The sequence below is a fragment of the Rattus rattus genome, chromosome 3 (assembly GCF_011064425.1).
Source record: "Rattus rattus isolate New Zealand chromosome 3, Rrattus_CSIRO_v1, whole genome shotgun sequence".
Taxonomy (NCBI): domain Eukaryota; kingdom Metazoa; phylum Chordata; class Mammalia; order Rodentia; family Muridae; genus Rattus; species Rattus rattus.
Window position 1 is genome coordinate 14600121 of NC_046156.1, and position 15790 is coordinate 14615910.

General features: G+C 44.6%; 1 protein-coding gene across 1 annotated transcript in view; it reads right to left on the reverse strand.

The window, feature by feature from the left end:
- Positions 1–13410: 13410 nt before the first annotated feature.
- Lpar3 (lysophosphatidic acid receptor 3) overlaps positions 13411–15790 on the reverse strand; it is a 67056-nt gene continuing 64676 nt past the window's right edge. The window contains exon 3 of the mRNA XM_032896604.1: positions 13411–15157. Coding sequence (XP_032752495.1) covers positions 14829–15157 — 329 coding nt within the window. The 3' untranslated portion in view covers positions 13411–14828. The remainder of the gene's footprint in view (positions 15158–15790) is intronic.

Here is a 15790-nt window from a genome sequence, read left to right on the forward strand (position 1 = left end):
ACTGACTGCTTTCCTGAGAACTGCATTTGTGAGGCACACTTGGTTCTATTAGAAGCAGCAATGTCACTGACGCTCAGGTGTAGCTGCATTGCAGCCTATGGCCCCCCAGGTTCAAGTTCTGCTTTATAGAGAGATGGCATCATTAGATCGGATCACCGGCTTCTCTTCAGCTAGCCATTTTCAGGCTCAAAGCAGAAAGTGCAATGACTGGATCCTAAAGAGCTGCCCTGGGTGTAAGGAGGAAAGGGTAGACGTAGGAGGCTAATCAGAGGGCATGGAGGAATCCAGGCAAAGTCTGAGAGAAGCTCAGAGCAGGAAGTGGGATGTGGTGAAAGTTGGTCAGGTGCTTTGTCTACAACAAAAATAAGTAAATTGATTTGTTGGTATTTCAGAGGTAAGGTGCAAGAAGAAGGAACGTTAAGGCAGATACCACAGTGAGTGTTGTGGAGGTTTGTAGGGGATAAGCAGGACAGGTTTGGGGGTGAGAGGGAATATTTTCTAGACATTAGACTGGAATTCCCTATGGGCTGAAGTTTCAGAAGGAAAGGATTTGGCTCTGTCTATGCAGTTAGAGTTTCCAATATGTAGAAGATGCTTGCAGTCATGCGACTGGTTGAGATGGCCACCAGAGTGTGAACAAGCAGAGTAGGGTGGGCTGGTGGAAAAACCGATGTCAAGGAGAGAGGAAAGCCAGTAGAGGAGATGTGGAAGAGACAGCCAAGAGAACACGGTGCCCTGGTAGCCCTGGGAGCCAAGGAGCACCGGGGCTGTACCCAGCACTGTGGAAAGCCATTTTGAAGTGTCCGAGTACTTTTTAACAGCACTGGGAACAGCTGTCATTGTCCTGGCGATTCCAGCAATCCAACCCCTCTGTGGCTATTGCCTTTGCATGTTCTGCCCACACATTTATAGCAGTATCAGATAAATTTAATAAGCTAAAAAAACCAATAAATTAAAAAGATCAAAAGGTATGCCTCGGGATAGTAATAATTTTTGAAGTATATTGTGGCTTATTTACATAATCTGCATATCACCACATCAAATACGCTTGCAGCCATTGATTCTTAGCTACTTCAGTGACAGTAATGAATTTAATATCAGACCCTGCAGCCTATGCAAAGGTAATTCTCATGCATGCCACTTTTTCGATAGTCGTGAATAGGAAAAGAAAATTGCCCTGTGGTTTAGACAGGATGGAGAAGAGGTATGCAGGACCCCGACTCCTGTGAATACCTACTGGTGCAGTAAGCGGCTCTTTCCTGAGTCTGAGCTTGGTCCTCTTTTCTTCAGTGACTTTTTGGGGACCAGCAAAGTGTCTGTCCTGAGGCAAACATTCTAGAAGTTTTGCCCGATGGATAACTGAGCAGTGAATGCTGTATCCGTGAGGGACTTCAGCTACTTACTCTGATAAAACCGCTCAGACAAACACAGAATTACACTTAAACGTCCTGCTTATACATCTAATTGGTTGTATACATTAAAAAGATTATTTATTTTATTTTTATTTCTCTCTCTCTCTCTCTCTCTCTCTCTCTCTCTCTGTGTGTGTGTGTGTGTGTGTGTGTATGTTTTCACATATGTGTGGGTCCCCTCAGAGGACAGAAGAGGGATCCAAGTTTTCAGAGTTGGAGTTGCAGGCAGTTTGAGGCACCCAATGTGGGTACTGGAAACTGATGTGGAACATATGCAAGGACTCAACCTCTGAGCCATATCTCCATTAAACTTTTTGACAATTTATTTATTTACATTTTATGTATATGGGAGTTTTGTTTTTTTTTTCTTTTCTTTTTTTCGGAGCTGGGGACCGAACCCAGGGCCTTGCTAGGACCTTGCTCTTGCTAGGCAAGCGCCCTATCACTGAGCTAAATCCCCAACGTATATGGGTGTTTTGCCTGCATGTGTATCTGTACACTATGTGTGTGCAGTGCCTGAGGAGACCAGAAAAGGGTGTTTGATCCCCTGAGACTGGAACCACCCATGATTAACCACCATGTGGATGCTGGGAATTGAACCCTGGTCCTTAGGAAGAATAGTCAGTGCTCTTAACTGATGAGCCATCTCTCTGAGCCCTCTAGGTTTAAATTTTTAAATAAAATCACCTGTACTCTTTTTGTGTACCATGAAAAGTCAAAACTGGTTAATTTTCACCAACAAGATGTTTTTCACTTTCTTTAGACCACAAATCGGGGAAAAAACACATGGTATTGGTACAGAGACAGATAGGTTGACCATCGGAACAGAATTGTACACCCAGAAATAAGTCCATCACACATATGGACACTTGATCTTCAACAACAAAGCCAAAAACCATACAATGGAGAAAAGAAAGCATCTTCAGTAAATGGTGCTGGTCTAACTGGCAGCCTGTATGTAGAAAAATGAAAATAGATCCATATTTATCACCTTGCACAAAGCTAAAGTCCAAGTGAATCAAGGACCTTAACATAAAACCAGATGCACTGGATCGAATAGAAAAGAAGGTGGGAAGAGCCTCGAATGCATTGGCTTGGGGCTGGGGAGCCTTTACCAAACAGAACTTCAGTGGCTCAGGCTCTAAGATCAAGAATTGATAAATGGAACCTCACAAAACAGAAAAGCTTCTGTAAGGCAAAGCACATAGCCAATAGGACAAATTGGCAATCTACAAATTGGGAAAAAATTTTTCACTAACCTCACATCTGATAGAGGGTTAATATCCAAGGTATATAAAGAACCCAAGAAACTAACCTCAAAAAACCAAACAGCCCACTCAAAAAAGGGGGTATAGAACTAAAAAAGAGAATTCACAAAAGAGGAATGGCCAAGAAGCATTTAAAGAAATGTTAAAAGTTCTTAGTCATCAGAGAAATGCAAATCAAAATGATCCTGAGATTCTACCTTCCACCAGTCAGAATGATTAAGATAAAAAACTCAGGTGGCAACAGATGCTGGCGAGGATGTGGAGAAAGAGGAACGCTCCTCCATTGTTGGTGGGATTGCAGACTGGTACAACCATTCTGGAAATCAGTCTGGAGGTTCCTCAGAAAATTGGACATTGTACTACCTGAGGACCCAGTTATACCTCTCCTGGGCATATACCCAAAAGATGCTCCAACATACAACAAGGACACGTGCTCCACTGTGTTCATAGCAGCCTTATTTATAATATCCTGAAGCTGTAAAGAACCCAGATGCCCTTCAACAGAGGAATGGATACAGAAAATGTGGTTCATTTACACAGTGGAGTACTGCTCAGCTATTAATCATGTGTTTTGCAGGCAAATCGATGGAACTAGAAAATATCATCCTGAGTGTGGTAACTCAGACCCAAAAGAACATGCATGGTATGTAGTCACTAATAAGTGGACATTAGCCAAAAAAGTACAGAATACACAGTGTACAATCTACAGAACCTAGGAAGGTTAACAAGCTGCAGGGTCCAAGTACTTCAATCCCACTTGGGAGGAAGAAGCAAACAATTATGGTGGGGCAGGGACCTGGGTAGGAGAGGGGAGGAGTAGAGGTGGGGGAAACAGGGAACATGATCAGGTATGGGGCCGGGACACAGGAGTGAAGCTCTAAGGGCTAGCAGAATGAATGGAAATATGCTATCTCCAGATGTGGTAGGTGGGGGGACCCTCTAGAATGTACCAGAGAGAGACTCTCAGGACTCTAAGGGAGGGACCTTAGATGAAATGCCCTACAGTGGGGAGAGGGAACGTGTAGTGCCCACCTCCAGTAGAAAGACAGGGCATCAAGTAAGGGATGGGGTTACCATCCCACAGTCAAAACCTCTGACCCAGAATTGTTCCTGTCTGAAAGAACTGCAGGGACAAAAGTGGAGAAGAGACTGAGGGAAAGGAAGTCCAGTGACAGAGCCAAAATTGGGATCCAGCTCAAGGGGAGGCTCCAAGGCCTGACACTATTGCTGGTGCTATGGTGTGTTTACAAACAGGACCCTAGCCTGGCTGTCCCCTGAGAGGCCCAACAATAGCTGACTTAGATAGACACAGATACAACCAACCAATGGACTGAAGTGGGGGGAGGGCTGTGACTGAATTAGGGAAAGGCTGGAAGAAGCTAAGGAGGAGGGCGACCCCATAGGAAGACCAGTAGTCTCAACTAACCTGGACTCGTGAGATCTCTCTGACACTGAGCCGCCAACCAGGCAGCATGCACAGTGGTCCAAGGCCCCCGACACACACAGCAGAGGACGGCCGGGTCTGGCCTCAGTGAGAGAAGATGTACCTAACCCTCAAGAGACTTGAGGCCCAGGGAGTGGGGAGGCCTGGTGGGGTAGGATGGAGTGGGGTGTGGGTGGGGACATCCTCTTGGAAACAGGGGGAGAGGAATGGGATGAGCAACTGTCGAGGGCAGAACGGTACGGGGTAACGACTAGACTGTGAAAAAAGATGAAGTTATTTAAGGAAGAAAGGAAGGAAAGGAGGGAGAGAGGGAGAAAGGGAGGAAGGGAGGAAGGAAGGAAGGAAGGAAGGAAGGAAGGAAGGAAGGAAGGAAGGAAGAGAGAATAGTTGAACATAGTCTCAGAGCAAGCCGGTGAGCAGTGTTCCTTTGTGGTTCCTGTTTCCAGTTCCCGCTCTCCTGGCATTCTTTCCCTGAGTGATGGACTGTAATTTGCAATATGAAATAAACCCCCAATCCCTCCCCCCTAAAAGCTTCACTTCTAGACTTCTCTCTCGGCTTCATCCTCCTGGTTCAAAGCGTGAGGTCTGCGCTTTCTGCCGCCATGCCTCGTGCTTGCTGCGGCGCTTCCCTGACAGACCGGACCTTTATCCCCTTGAACAATCAGCCCAAATAAACTCTTCCTTCTCCCAGTTGCCCTGGTCATGGTGCTCTATCACAGAGTCGGAGAGCAACTAATACAACAGGTAAAGGAGCCCCTGAGACATCACACGGATGTGTGTAAGAGGCTGGCCCACTGGCCGAGAAAGCGGAAAACAGAGCGACTCGACTCTGCAGGCCAACCAAGAGGATCGCGCATGCGTGTTACCGCGTCATCGGCATGCTCAGTGGGCCGACGTGGGCCCTTTTTTCTATGAGGAAGTGGGAAAAAGACTTACTTTGTCAGCCTGTTGCAGTTTTTCATACGACTCTCGGCTGTCTTTAGAAGTTTTTCTCCCCTATGCACTCACACAGACAGCTGTAAAATTGATTGGCTTGAAAGCCAAATATTATGAAAGACGGCGGCCTACTGTATCATTTAATGCTAGCTATTCATTACGGGCAGTGCTGGGTTGAGATATCGATCCCGGGATTAAAGCTGGAGAAATATAGATCTGGAGATTCTGTGGACACAGAAAGCTCTCCAGCCATAGTGACGGATGATAATGAGCTTACGCTTAGAGGCCATCTTTTCCCTCTGTAGAGCCGAGCAGCCATTTTCCCAAAGTAATGAATTGTACAAACAATGAAGGGAACGTCCACTTAGCAGTTTTGCAATGCAGCTTCCTTGGGCCGAAGTACACCGTCAACTGCCGAGGGTCTGGATATTGAGAATGCCCGCGCTCTCCTGGTTTGTTTGATGTTTGGATCCTTGTTAATTGTTTCATCTGCTTTAGCCCATGCAAGCTTTCTCCTTACCAATTCCTTGCACTCATTATTCTCTCCCTCTCTCCCTCTCGCTCTCACTCTTGTTCACTCCCTCTTTCGCTCTCTTGCTCTCTCCCTCTCGTTCTTCTGCTCTACCCTCCCTTCCTCCCTTCCTCCCTTCCTCCCCCCCCGTGTATGTGTGTGTGTGTGTGTCTGTCTGTCTGTGTCTATGTGCCTTCATATAGACACATGTATGTATGTACTGAATGAAGATTAGAAGACAATTTTGAGTTGTCCTTCCATATTTTGTATAAGAGAAGGGCTCTGGTTAGCCTGAAACTTTGCTAAGTAGTTTGGCTACGTGATCTATGCGAGCTTTGCCCATTTCTAATTTCCACCCCAGCCATTGCTTGGATCACTACCACTTTCCACCACGATGGGTTTATTACGTGGCCTAAGGGGATTGAATTCCAGTCCTCATGCTTGCAAGGCAACACTTTACTGACTGAACCATTTCCCCATTTCCCTAGCACCTACCGTATCTGCTATTGCTTCTGTGGTTTTATTCTTCCAACATCTGAGAAGCCCTTTTCTATCTCTAGAATAAAACAAACAAACAAACAAAAGCACACAGTTCAACTTGCACATCTCCCACAGAATCTTGAGCAAAACATTAGGATGACATGCTTCTGGGTCCAAATTCTGACTTAAGTGCCTCTCAAGCTGCTAGCCTCTCGCAGTATCTTTCTGAGTCTCGACATATACACACTGAAGGTTGCTATCCTTACCTTCAAGGCCTTTTCAAGACCGAGCATGTAGAACACTGTGTGCAATTCTCCATGCACAGTGGGCAATGACTAAGTATTAGCTCCCTGCCCCCACGTGGCTTCTGCCCATGAGTTACAGTAGTCAAATTGTTTGCTGCACTTAGATATAGCCCAGTAAAACAATTCAACACTGTGTATGCCACAATGGCACTCTGGGATGGAGAGAATTTATTGTCTTCCTATATGACCACACCCTAAATATCTACCTTCAAGGTTCATAGTAGATAGGACTGGGATCTCTACCTAGTCCTTTACTCCCATGTCTTTCTCTGTTTGCTTATGAATGCAACAACATTCTCCGGAGCCTGTGCAATCTACCAGTGGCTACATCCCTAAAGAAAAATGGCTTCCCCCTGCCAGTAGCCATCAACTACCAATAGCCCCTTAGCTTCTAGTGGGCATACGAGTTCATTCTCCACCCACCCTTGAGGCTTTGACTGACCTAAGCTTGTCCTAGCCTTGTGCAGATAATTACAGCTGATGAGAGTTCATGGGTGCAATGGCTATGCCATGGTCAGAAACAGCATTTCCAGCTCTCCTCCTCATATTCTATCTCTTCTTTCCACGATATTCCTTGACCCTTATAGTGGTGGGAGATTGAAATAGGTGTTTCATTTTGGCTAAGTACTTAGTAGTCACCAGCTATCAATATTTTTGACCAGTTGAGTCTTTGTATTAATCACTTATAACTGTGAAAATAAGCTTCTCTGACCAGGAAATGGCACTATTAGGACGTGTGGCCTTGTTGGGGTAGGTGTGTCACTGTGGGTGTGGGCTTAAGACCCTCACCCTAGCTGTCCAGAAGTCAGTCTTCTACTAGCAGACTTCGGATGAAGATGTGGAACTCTCAGCTCCTCCTGCACCATGCCTGTCTAGATGCTGCCATGCTCCCACCTTGAAGATAATGGATTGAACCTGTGAACCTGTAAGCCAGCCCCAATTATATGCTTTCTTTTATAAGACTTGTCTTGGTCGCAGTGTCTGTTCATAGTAGTAAAACTCTAACTAAGACAGTTATCCTTGTAACCTTCACACCATTGTTCATTGTTGCCCCAGTAGGCACATCTTGCCTGGAAGGTCAACATTGTATTGTACAGGGTTGTCTACATTGTTGTCTTTTCTCATTTAGTGGCCTACATTGTATCTTCTGTCTCTGTGAGAGCCAGCCACCAGGGACAAAGTTTGTGGCTGGTTCCAGATTGATTATTCTAAGTTCTACACCACATGTCTTTAACAATAGGGTCTCACTGTCTAGTTAGAGCAGTCAAGAGCAACAGGACATCTGGTATTGTTCTGAGGGCTCTAAGGCCTCTGTGATCAATAATTCAATAGGTAGATACTCTATGTCTTCATAGAGATTTTTATTTAATAAGCATGTCTGCTAGGAGCACCACATGGGTTACTTCCATTTGAACTCCTTCAAAAGTATCTTTAATTAGTGCTGAGTTTCCATAAGGTTTTCTCCATACATGTTTGGTTTCAGCTAAGAGTTTGTCTGTCTTGCTTATTTTCTTGAGGCACTAACTCTTCACTTCTTTGATTGTATGTGTGGTTGTCTGTTTCCAGTTTTACTAGTTTGAGCCCTGATGATTTCTTGTTTCTACTGATTTGGGGTTTCTTCGGGAGTTCTAGCTCTGTTGAGTCCTTCTTTCACACAGTCTACTCCCTTTCTTATTTTACTCTATTGGTTGTGTCTTTGAACGTGCCTTGAATCATGATTTTGGCACCGGTGTCTGGAATTTAATCTAACTTACCTCATTTGGTGCCTTTACTGAAGGGAGGTCATTAAAGTTATGGAAGATTGTAATTAAGAAGTAAGAAGAGAAGGGAATAAAGAAGAAAGAAAGAGAAAAATGAGTGAATAGAAGAGTTTGAGGTGAACAGAGTTTGAGGTGTAACTGACAGTGTAGCAACAGCATGTTTTATAGAAAATTGGATGGAAAACATACACAATATTCCTCAAACTCAATTGAACAACACACAAACAAAAGCAAGACCATCCTGCGACGTATATGCAAATCAGGACTTAAATAACGGAAATAAGAACTCTAAAAATGTAGAGAGTAGATTTCTGCCTTAGCTGCTCTGAGGTTGAAGAGTGATGTTCTCAGATCCTTCAGGCTCTGGTCGGTTCCAAGTAGTGCCAGGGTGGGGTAAGTGGGAGATGTTGGTCTCTGCAGCCTCAGTCTTCCTAGGTTTCTGGTGTGTGGAGGAGGGGAGATTATAAACCCTTTCAGGATGTTTCCCTCTGCACCTCATGCTCTGTGGCCTCACCTGGCTCTGTAGGTGGAATGGTGGTGAGAGGTAGGATGCACACTGGAGCTGGATTTCCAGCAGAGCTCTGAGTTTGGGCTGCCCTGCCTCCTTCCCCACCAAGGTCTCCCTTGGATCAACAAGTTCATAGCAGGCATCGTCTCTTGAAGGACAGGAGTGCACTGTGTTTTGTCTTTGCCGTTTTCAGAGTAACCACCATAAGGCTTGGGCCATGAATTTTTTATCCTTTGTCTCGACCGACCCCTAACTCATCAAGACTTGGCATATTCTCTGCTAAGAGTCCAAAATACTCAATGACCCATAATGACAGGAGGGAAAATGTGACCGCATCTCTTCTTCACTTTGTCTCTCCATTCCATGAGCACAAACCTCCCTTACTATGAGTGGGATGTCCCTGTGTGACCAGACCCTTTGTGAATCTTCCCATTCCTTACATCACTGTCATTGGTGTCCTCAGTTATCGGCCTTTCTTTCCAACATTGAATCCCTCGCTGACCTCACATGCCCTGCCAGCTGCTACTCTCTGTGGTCCCACTTGGAAAAAACAAAACAAAATGAGAATTGCCTCAAAAATAGCCTGTCCTGGCTGCTTCCAAACCTCTCCTCCCAGTTTCCTTTGAACCCGTTTCAAGCTGGCTCTCATCCCCACCACGCCACTGAAACTCCTGTGTCAACGTCCTCATACCTTCTAAGGCCAAATTAACAGTGAAACCTCAAGCCTTGACTTGGAGTGTCGGACATAGTTGTTCCGCTCCAAGGTCTCTGTGGATTTCTGGATCTTTTCCTTCAGCGCGGACTCTGCCTTCTGTCTCCTTGGTTGACTTCTCGTTTCTCTGTCTTCCAGACACAGAGAATCCCAAAGGGCCGATTTTCCAGCCTGTCATTATGGTCTATATTCACTCACCAACCGAGTGAATTCTCAGCTCAGGGCTTCAGAGTTCCTCATGCAGGAGTATCTCTGAGGCTGAAGTTGCCAATCTAGATTTGTTTACCTGGCTGTTTTGTGACTAATGTCACAACTAAAACTGAATTCTAATCACCCAACACGGGGTGCTTCTGGTGTCCTTTTCCTGCAAAAAGTAACTCTACTTTTATAGTAGCTCTGACCCAAGCCCTTTAAGTCATTAAGACAGAGTTCTTTGTACAATATTAGGACTGTCAGAAAAGTCTATAATATACATGTTTTATATGTTAGATTATTCATGCCTGTAATTTTAAATTGCTAGGTAACATTCCATCAATAATAAGTAACTATGCACGCCCAGTGCCCTGTCCTCTTCTACATACTTTAGCTACCCTTCCTTTGAGTTCTGTCAAACCCTATGAGACATAATTATCATCCTTCTTTAAAGATGGATGCATGAAAGCACAGAGTAATTTGTCAGCATTACCTGGCTAATACACGAAAGAGCCATGATCGTGGCCTTGACTGTGGTCCTTCACACTACACATTTGAATATTTACACAACTTAGAAGTTCCAAGTTGTGATAAATCATGCCTCACTAAGCACCTTTGCAGACAAAGCCCTTTGCAGACAAAGCTCAGTTTGCAATGATTTCTTTAGCATTTAGTCTCAAAAACTGGATTGCTCTAGGAGATAAAGCCTTCTTCATTAGGATAACTTATTGTCATTAAACATTGGCTTTTTGGTATCTGACGTTATGCATAGTTATTAAGAAACCAACATTACTTTTTGTTAATAGAGAAGATCGCAGTGGGAACTTAAATAAATTCCAATTTTAATTTAGTCACAACTTATTTTGAACACTCAGTCATGTGGTTTTCAGTTTCCTCGTGGGTGACACGGAGATAATCTCTGTGACGCTTTCCTCCCAGGGGCACTAACCACACCCTTCTTTCTGTCAAATGAAGAAACTTTAATTCCCTCAAAACAACAAACCCCACATCAATCATTGGGTCAAATACTGCTGCTTTCTCTAAAAGATTCCATCTGATCTCTCTTTCATGATCACAGGGACCATATGTCTTACTTTTAATGGCTTGCGATGTCTGAATTTTATACCTACCTTTGCTATTCACTACTGTGGCAAGATCCTAGAGACACGAGGGATGGATGATGTCAAGACATATTGTCCATGGTTGTACGCCAACCATAACCACAAAGAATGATGTCATTTGAATTTTGATGGGCATTGCATCAATTCTGTAGATTACCCTCGGTGAAATAGTCGTGTTCATACATTAACTCTGCTGCTCCAGGACCATGGAAGGCCTTTTTGTTTAGTATCTTTCAAATATCTTACTATAACAAATTAATATTTTATTATATACCTTGAATGGGATATTTTTCCTAGTTTCCGTCTGAGCAAGTTCATTATCAGTATATTTGAAAGATGCTTGGTTTGTATGCTGATTTTGTAAGTTGAAAGGTTGCTAATCGGGTAGAGAGACCCTGCCTCAAACACAAGCTGGACAGCATCCAGAGGAGTGACACCTTGGCCATCACCATCTTAACATCTGGTCTTCCCCTACATGGATAAACACGCGCATACAGACAGTACACCTGAACATGTATGAACACGTATGAACACAAACAAATGTGCACACACATCGGAAGTGGAAAAGTGGCTTTGGGAAGCAGCAGATACTCTTTCCTGATGTACACAAAGATGCAGCACGGGATACAGGACCCAGCTCTCCCTCTTTGACTCAATATACCTTACTGTTTAATGTGTGAGCTTTAATCTCAACAACAGAGTACAGGCACATCTTATGCAAATTAGATTGAACCAATCTGAGATTGCTGATACAGAAGAGTATTATGTTACTGCATAAAATTGCAATGTTTAAAAAGCAGCCATGAACTGCAAGATTCAAAGCTAAACGGTTGGACTAGTGGGTGGCCAACTCAGACACCAACTGCCACCCACAGTCACTGTGTTACATAGTATGATGGAACCCACACTTTTATTTATGTGCCGAAACCTCGGCACACAAGTCAATGCTGCATGTGTTACTGGCTGCACTCTAAACCCCATGCCAGATGTTACAGGCAATAAACCACCCGAGCCCCTAACAACTATGATCGATAATCTGTCATCTGATAATTCGAGAAAGAGTGCACTCTAAGATGCAGTGGAGAAAACAAATAAAATGTAGCAGCAGGGAAAAAATTAAATCCACAGCAACAGCACACCTACAAACACCTAGATCTCTGTGGAAACTAAGATTAAAATTATGAGCAAATCGTGTGGTGTGTTTGGGAGAGCATCCATCACGCAAAATGCACATCCTCTCCCTTTAAAAGTCCTCCTCTTCTAGCAATACCAACCCCTAGCTTCTATGCCTGAAAGACAATATATAAAACTGGAAGGAGCTTTGGGGATTTCCAATTTAACACCATGTTTAGCGATGCACAAAGAGAATGAGATTCTATGGTAAGCTCCCCGGAAGTCAGATCTGCTGTGTGTGTTTTTAATTCTCTTCGGGACACAGTGAGATGCTTCATGTTGTGGGGTAACGTTGAGGCTATTTTTATTCCAGATTCTAATGAGTCTCGAGTTTGTCACTAAGTCACCTTCATGGAGCTTACCTCCATAACACTTGTTCCACAACGAGGAAAAGAGAACCACATAGTCTTATTCCCTTCACTGGAGTGATCAGGGGTTTAGCAAACTAACAGGCATCAGACCTTGGCGAGGCTCATTGGTAAACAAAGCTCAGAGAATGCTGTGGCCTGCGTGGAGCGATGGATACAGGCGAGTTGTCACATATGCTGGGGGCCTGGTCCCAGGACATCTTAAGCAACATAAAGTGGGCATGTGCTCAGTGTCAGGGAACCAGGGTATCAGAACTGACCCACTGACCTATTTTGACTCAGCATTTGCAAAAAGCATCAGCATAAGGCTTTCACAAGGAAGTTCCCACAGCTGGAGGCATACAGAAATGCTGGAAGTTAGCTGGACTTGTACAAATGGAATCAGGGGCAGTTCTGTCATGGTATGCAGACTCGGGGCTTCTAAAGTCATGGACAGAACCCTCACCTACCACTCAGTTGCAACAAAATTGTTTTTTTTTTTACCAAGAAATTTCAAAAGCTTGTTTTCATTTTTTTTCCTTTCCGAGATGGCAGTTTTGATACAGGGCTAATTTCTCTCAACAGCACAGATCGATCAGAACTACACAGGCAATGCTGCAGACTTAAAGAATGAGGTGTGTATGACCTGTGCGTAGACTCCGATGTGAACCCGATAAAGTCTGGGTGAGACTTCAGCAAGAGCAATGCAAGGAACGCAGGTAAGACTTGCAGACGTAGGGTCTTACAACTGCCAGGGGAATGTTCTTCCTTTGCCTTTATTCCCCTCACACACTAAATGCTGGGTTTTCTGAGTGCTCTCCGTGAACTCTGTGACCCCTCCAATCATCATTTCCAAATATACATGAATTCCTCACTGCCGCGCAGCTCTCCAGATGTGTGTGAGCATAGAAACAAAAGGCTATATATTTACACCCTGTGTCTCCACATTTTGGATCCCCTCCAGACACCATTCTGAACATGACACTCCGATGCAGGACACTAAAAATGGTTCTCGCCTCAAAATAAAACCTTTAAAGATCCCTTAGTGGCTATTCAGGGACCGGAATTCAATTTCCACTCTCCACCCTTTAGCCAGCTGTAGATTCGGAATGCTCACATAAAACACCGAGACTGTGCACTTCACGGCAAATTTGATTTTTCTTCTACAATAGAATTGCGAATCACAGTTACCACAAGCTGCACTTTTGCTTAGATAATATACAAAGCAATAATGGACCTCATTAAAGGATAACAGATCCTTTAAAACTTTTATTTTATAGGTAGCTTTCACATAAGCTTTGGGCACACCTACCTACCGCATCAAGCATGTAAAATCTAAGACTTCAAATCATACGGCTCTATATTTTAGGCCGTCATATCTCAAAGCACAACTTCTTAAAATCTTTTATTACAAGTAGTTTGTGCACATAAATGTTACATCACAACAGCAGAGAGAGAGAGAGAGAGAGGGAGAGAACATGTAAACGTTTGCAAACTACATAAATACCATAGTACCTGCCTTGAAGTTATTCTTTAAGTCAGAATAGTCTCTAAATGTCTCACATAGAAAACACTGGTCAGTAGCCTATGTGTATGAAACACTATTTTTGTTTTTAACTGATCTGCCTTTCATAGGTCTTTGAAGGAGAAAAAAAAATGCAAGATCAAAAATTCAGTCCACAAGTAAGATAGAGTATGCTGGCAGCTTTGGTTAAAATACTAGATGTGCAGTTTCTTTGAACATGGAATCCAGCAAACCCATCAGTGGTATCCAGACCACCAAGACGGAGGATCTAGGATCTAATCATGCTCGTATTTGACGCTATTTGGAAGAGGTTCAGCCTGCCGGTCAATATCATCACTTACTCTGCTGTACAGTTGCCCCTTCAGAAGTGAACAGTGTTTTCTCTTCTTGTTTAGAACATAAAGACAATCTCTAAAGCCAGGCAGTGATCTAAACTCGCCATCACGGATGGGCTTCGTTAAATGAAGTTGAATTGTATAAGTAGAGGTGGATGTACACCCGTGTGTGTAGCATGTACACCGACGTGTACAAAGGACAAAAAGCTCTTTCCATTCCAGAAGAGCTTCTACACTTCCACCCTTGCAATGTTCTCTTTCCTCAGAAAGTTCACGTGGTTATACACCAAGTTTACCCCAGAGTCTATACAGTTTGTTTCCAGATTTCTGCAATACATCTAGTTCCTGACCATGGCTCCTCTGGGGAAATCCAAGTCCACTGCTAAAATATTTTCTGAACGTTTTAAACCCACGCGGAAACAACTAGAGTCTAGCAGCTACACATGGAGGCTCAGGTACCATTATTTACTACTTCTTTTGACCTAGGACCTTCAACACCATCTTTGAAAACACACAGACCATGGCGGCAAGATGGTGGCAGAGCCCAGCATGCTTTGCGCGAGAGCTGGAGGATGTTCGGGGCGGTTCGCAGACGACGAGCAGGAGCCCACTGTTCATCTCTCCCTTTTCTGTGCATTCTTACTAAATACAGTATCTTATCTTCCTTGACAATGGAAACTTACAGGCCCCAGCAGTGATTCACGGAGCCCTCAAACAACCCTGTCCATGTGCTTTGTGAGACAGGCGAGGACTCTTAAGGGCTCCTTCCCCAGGGGAAGAGGGCGGAGGCGTCCTTGGCTTAGGAGCTGTTTTTATTGCACACTTGGCCCTGGCTGATGCTGTCCTCCAGGTACTGGCTGCCCGTGTCGCTCCTGCTGTGGATGGTAGAGGGGATGCGGGAGGGGTGCCTCTCGGCGTTGCTGTCGTGCGGGGCACAGCAGATCATCTTCCGCATGGTGTTGTACATGTCCTCGTCCTTGTACGAGTAGATGATGGGGTTCATGACGGAGTTGAGCAGCGCCAGCAGCAGGAACCAGCGCTTCACGTGCTGCACGTTACACTGCTTGCAGTTCAGGCCGTCCAGCAGCAGCACCACGAGACCCGGGGTCCAGCACACCACGAAGGCTCCTGCAGGAAGAGAGGAAGGAGTAAGCGCTGCTCAGACCTCCGCATGCTGACTGGGCTGAAAGGTCCCGTTCTTTTGTGTTTTGTCACCTGCCATGGGGAACTTACATCCTTCAGTAGAGGGTTAGAGGTGAGTGGGTGGGACACCCTTATGGCTACCTTGGTGATCTATCTCGATAGCCATTTGATACCCCAGGCCTCATTATGGATAAAAGCTAACCTTTATAAAGTAATTATAGGCCGCTCTACATGCGTGAGCCCCAGCAGTGAACCACATTAGAAGGCTGCTACACTTATTCACATTTGACAGAGAGGAAACTGCAGCTCCATTCCTAGCATCTGTGTGCGGGGCTCCAGAACTCAATCTGACCCATGCTGCTGTCCCCGGCTTCAGACTTTTAAACACTCCCTTGAAAATTCTAGCAATGACTAATGCACCCAGCACACAACTCCCCCAAGTCACCCCACCACCACCAAATGACGCTGTACAATGGCCATTGTCAGGGGCAGGCAGCCATGGCCCCTACAGCATTATCTTTAGACTTGGATTAAGTCAAAAGTTCCATTCATCACAGACGCACACTGTTCTCTGTGACATGTTCACAGGCTGTTTACTTAATCGCTTGCTGAGATCTC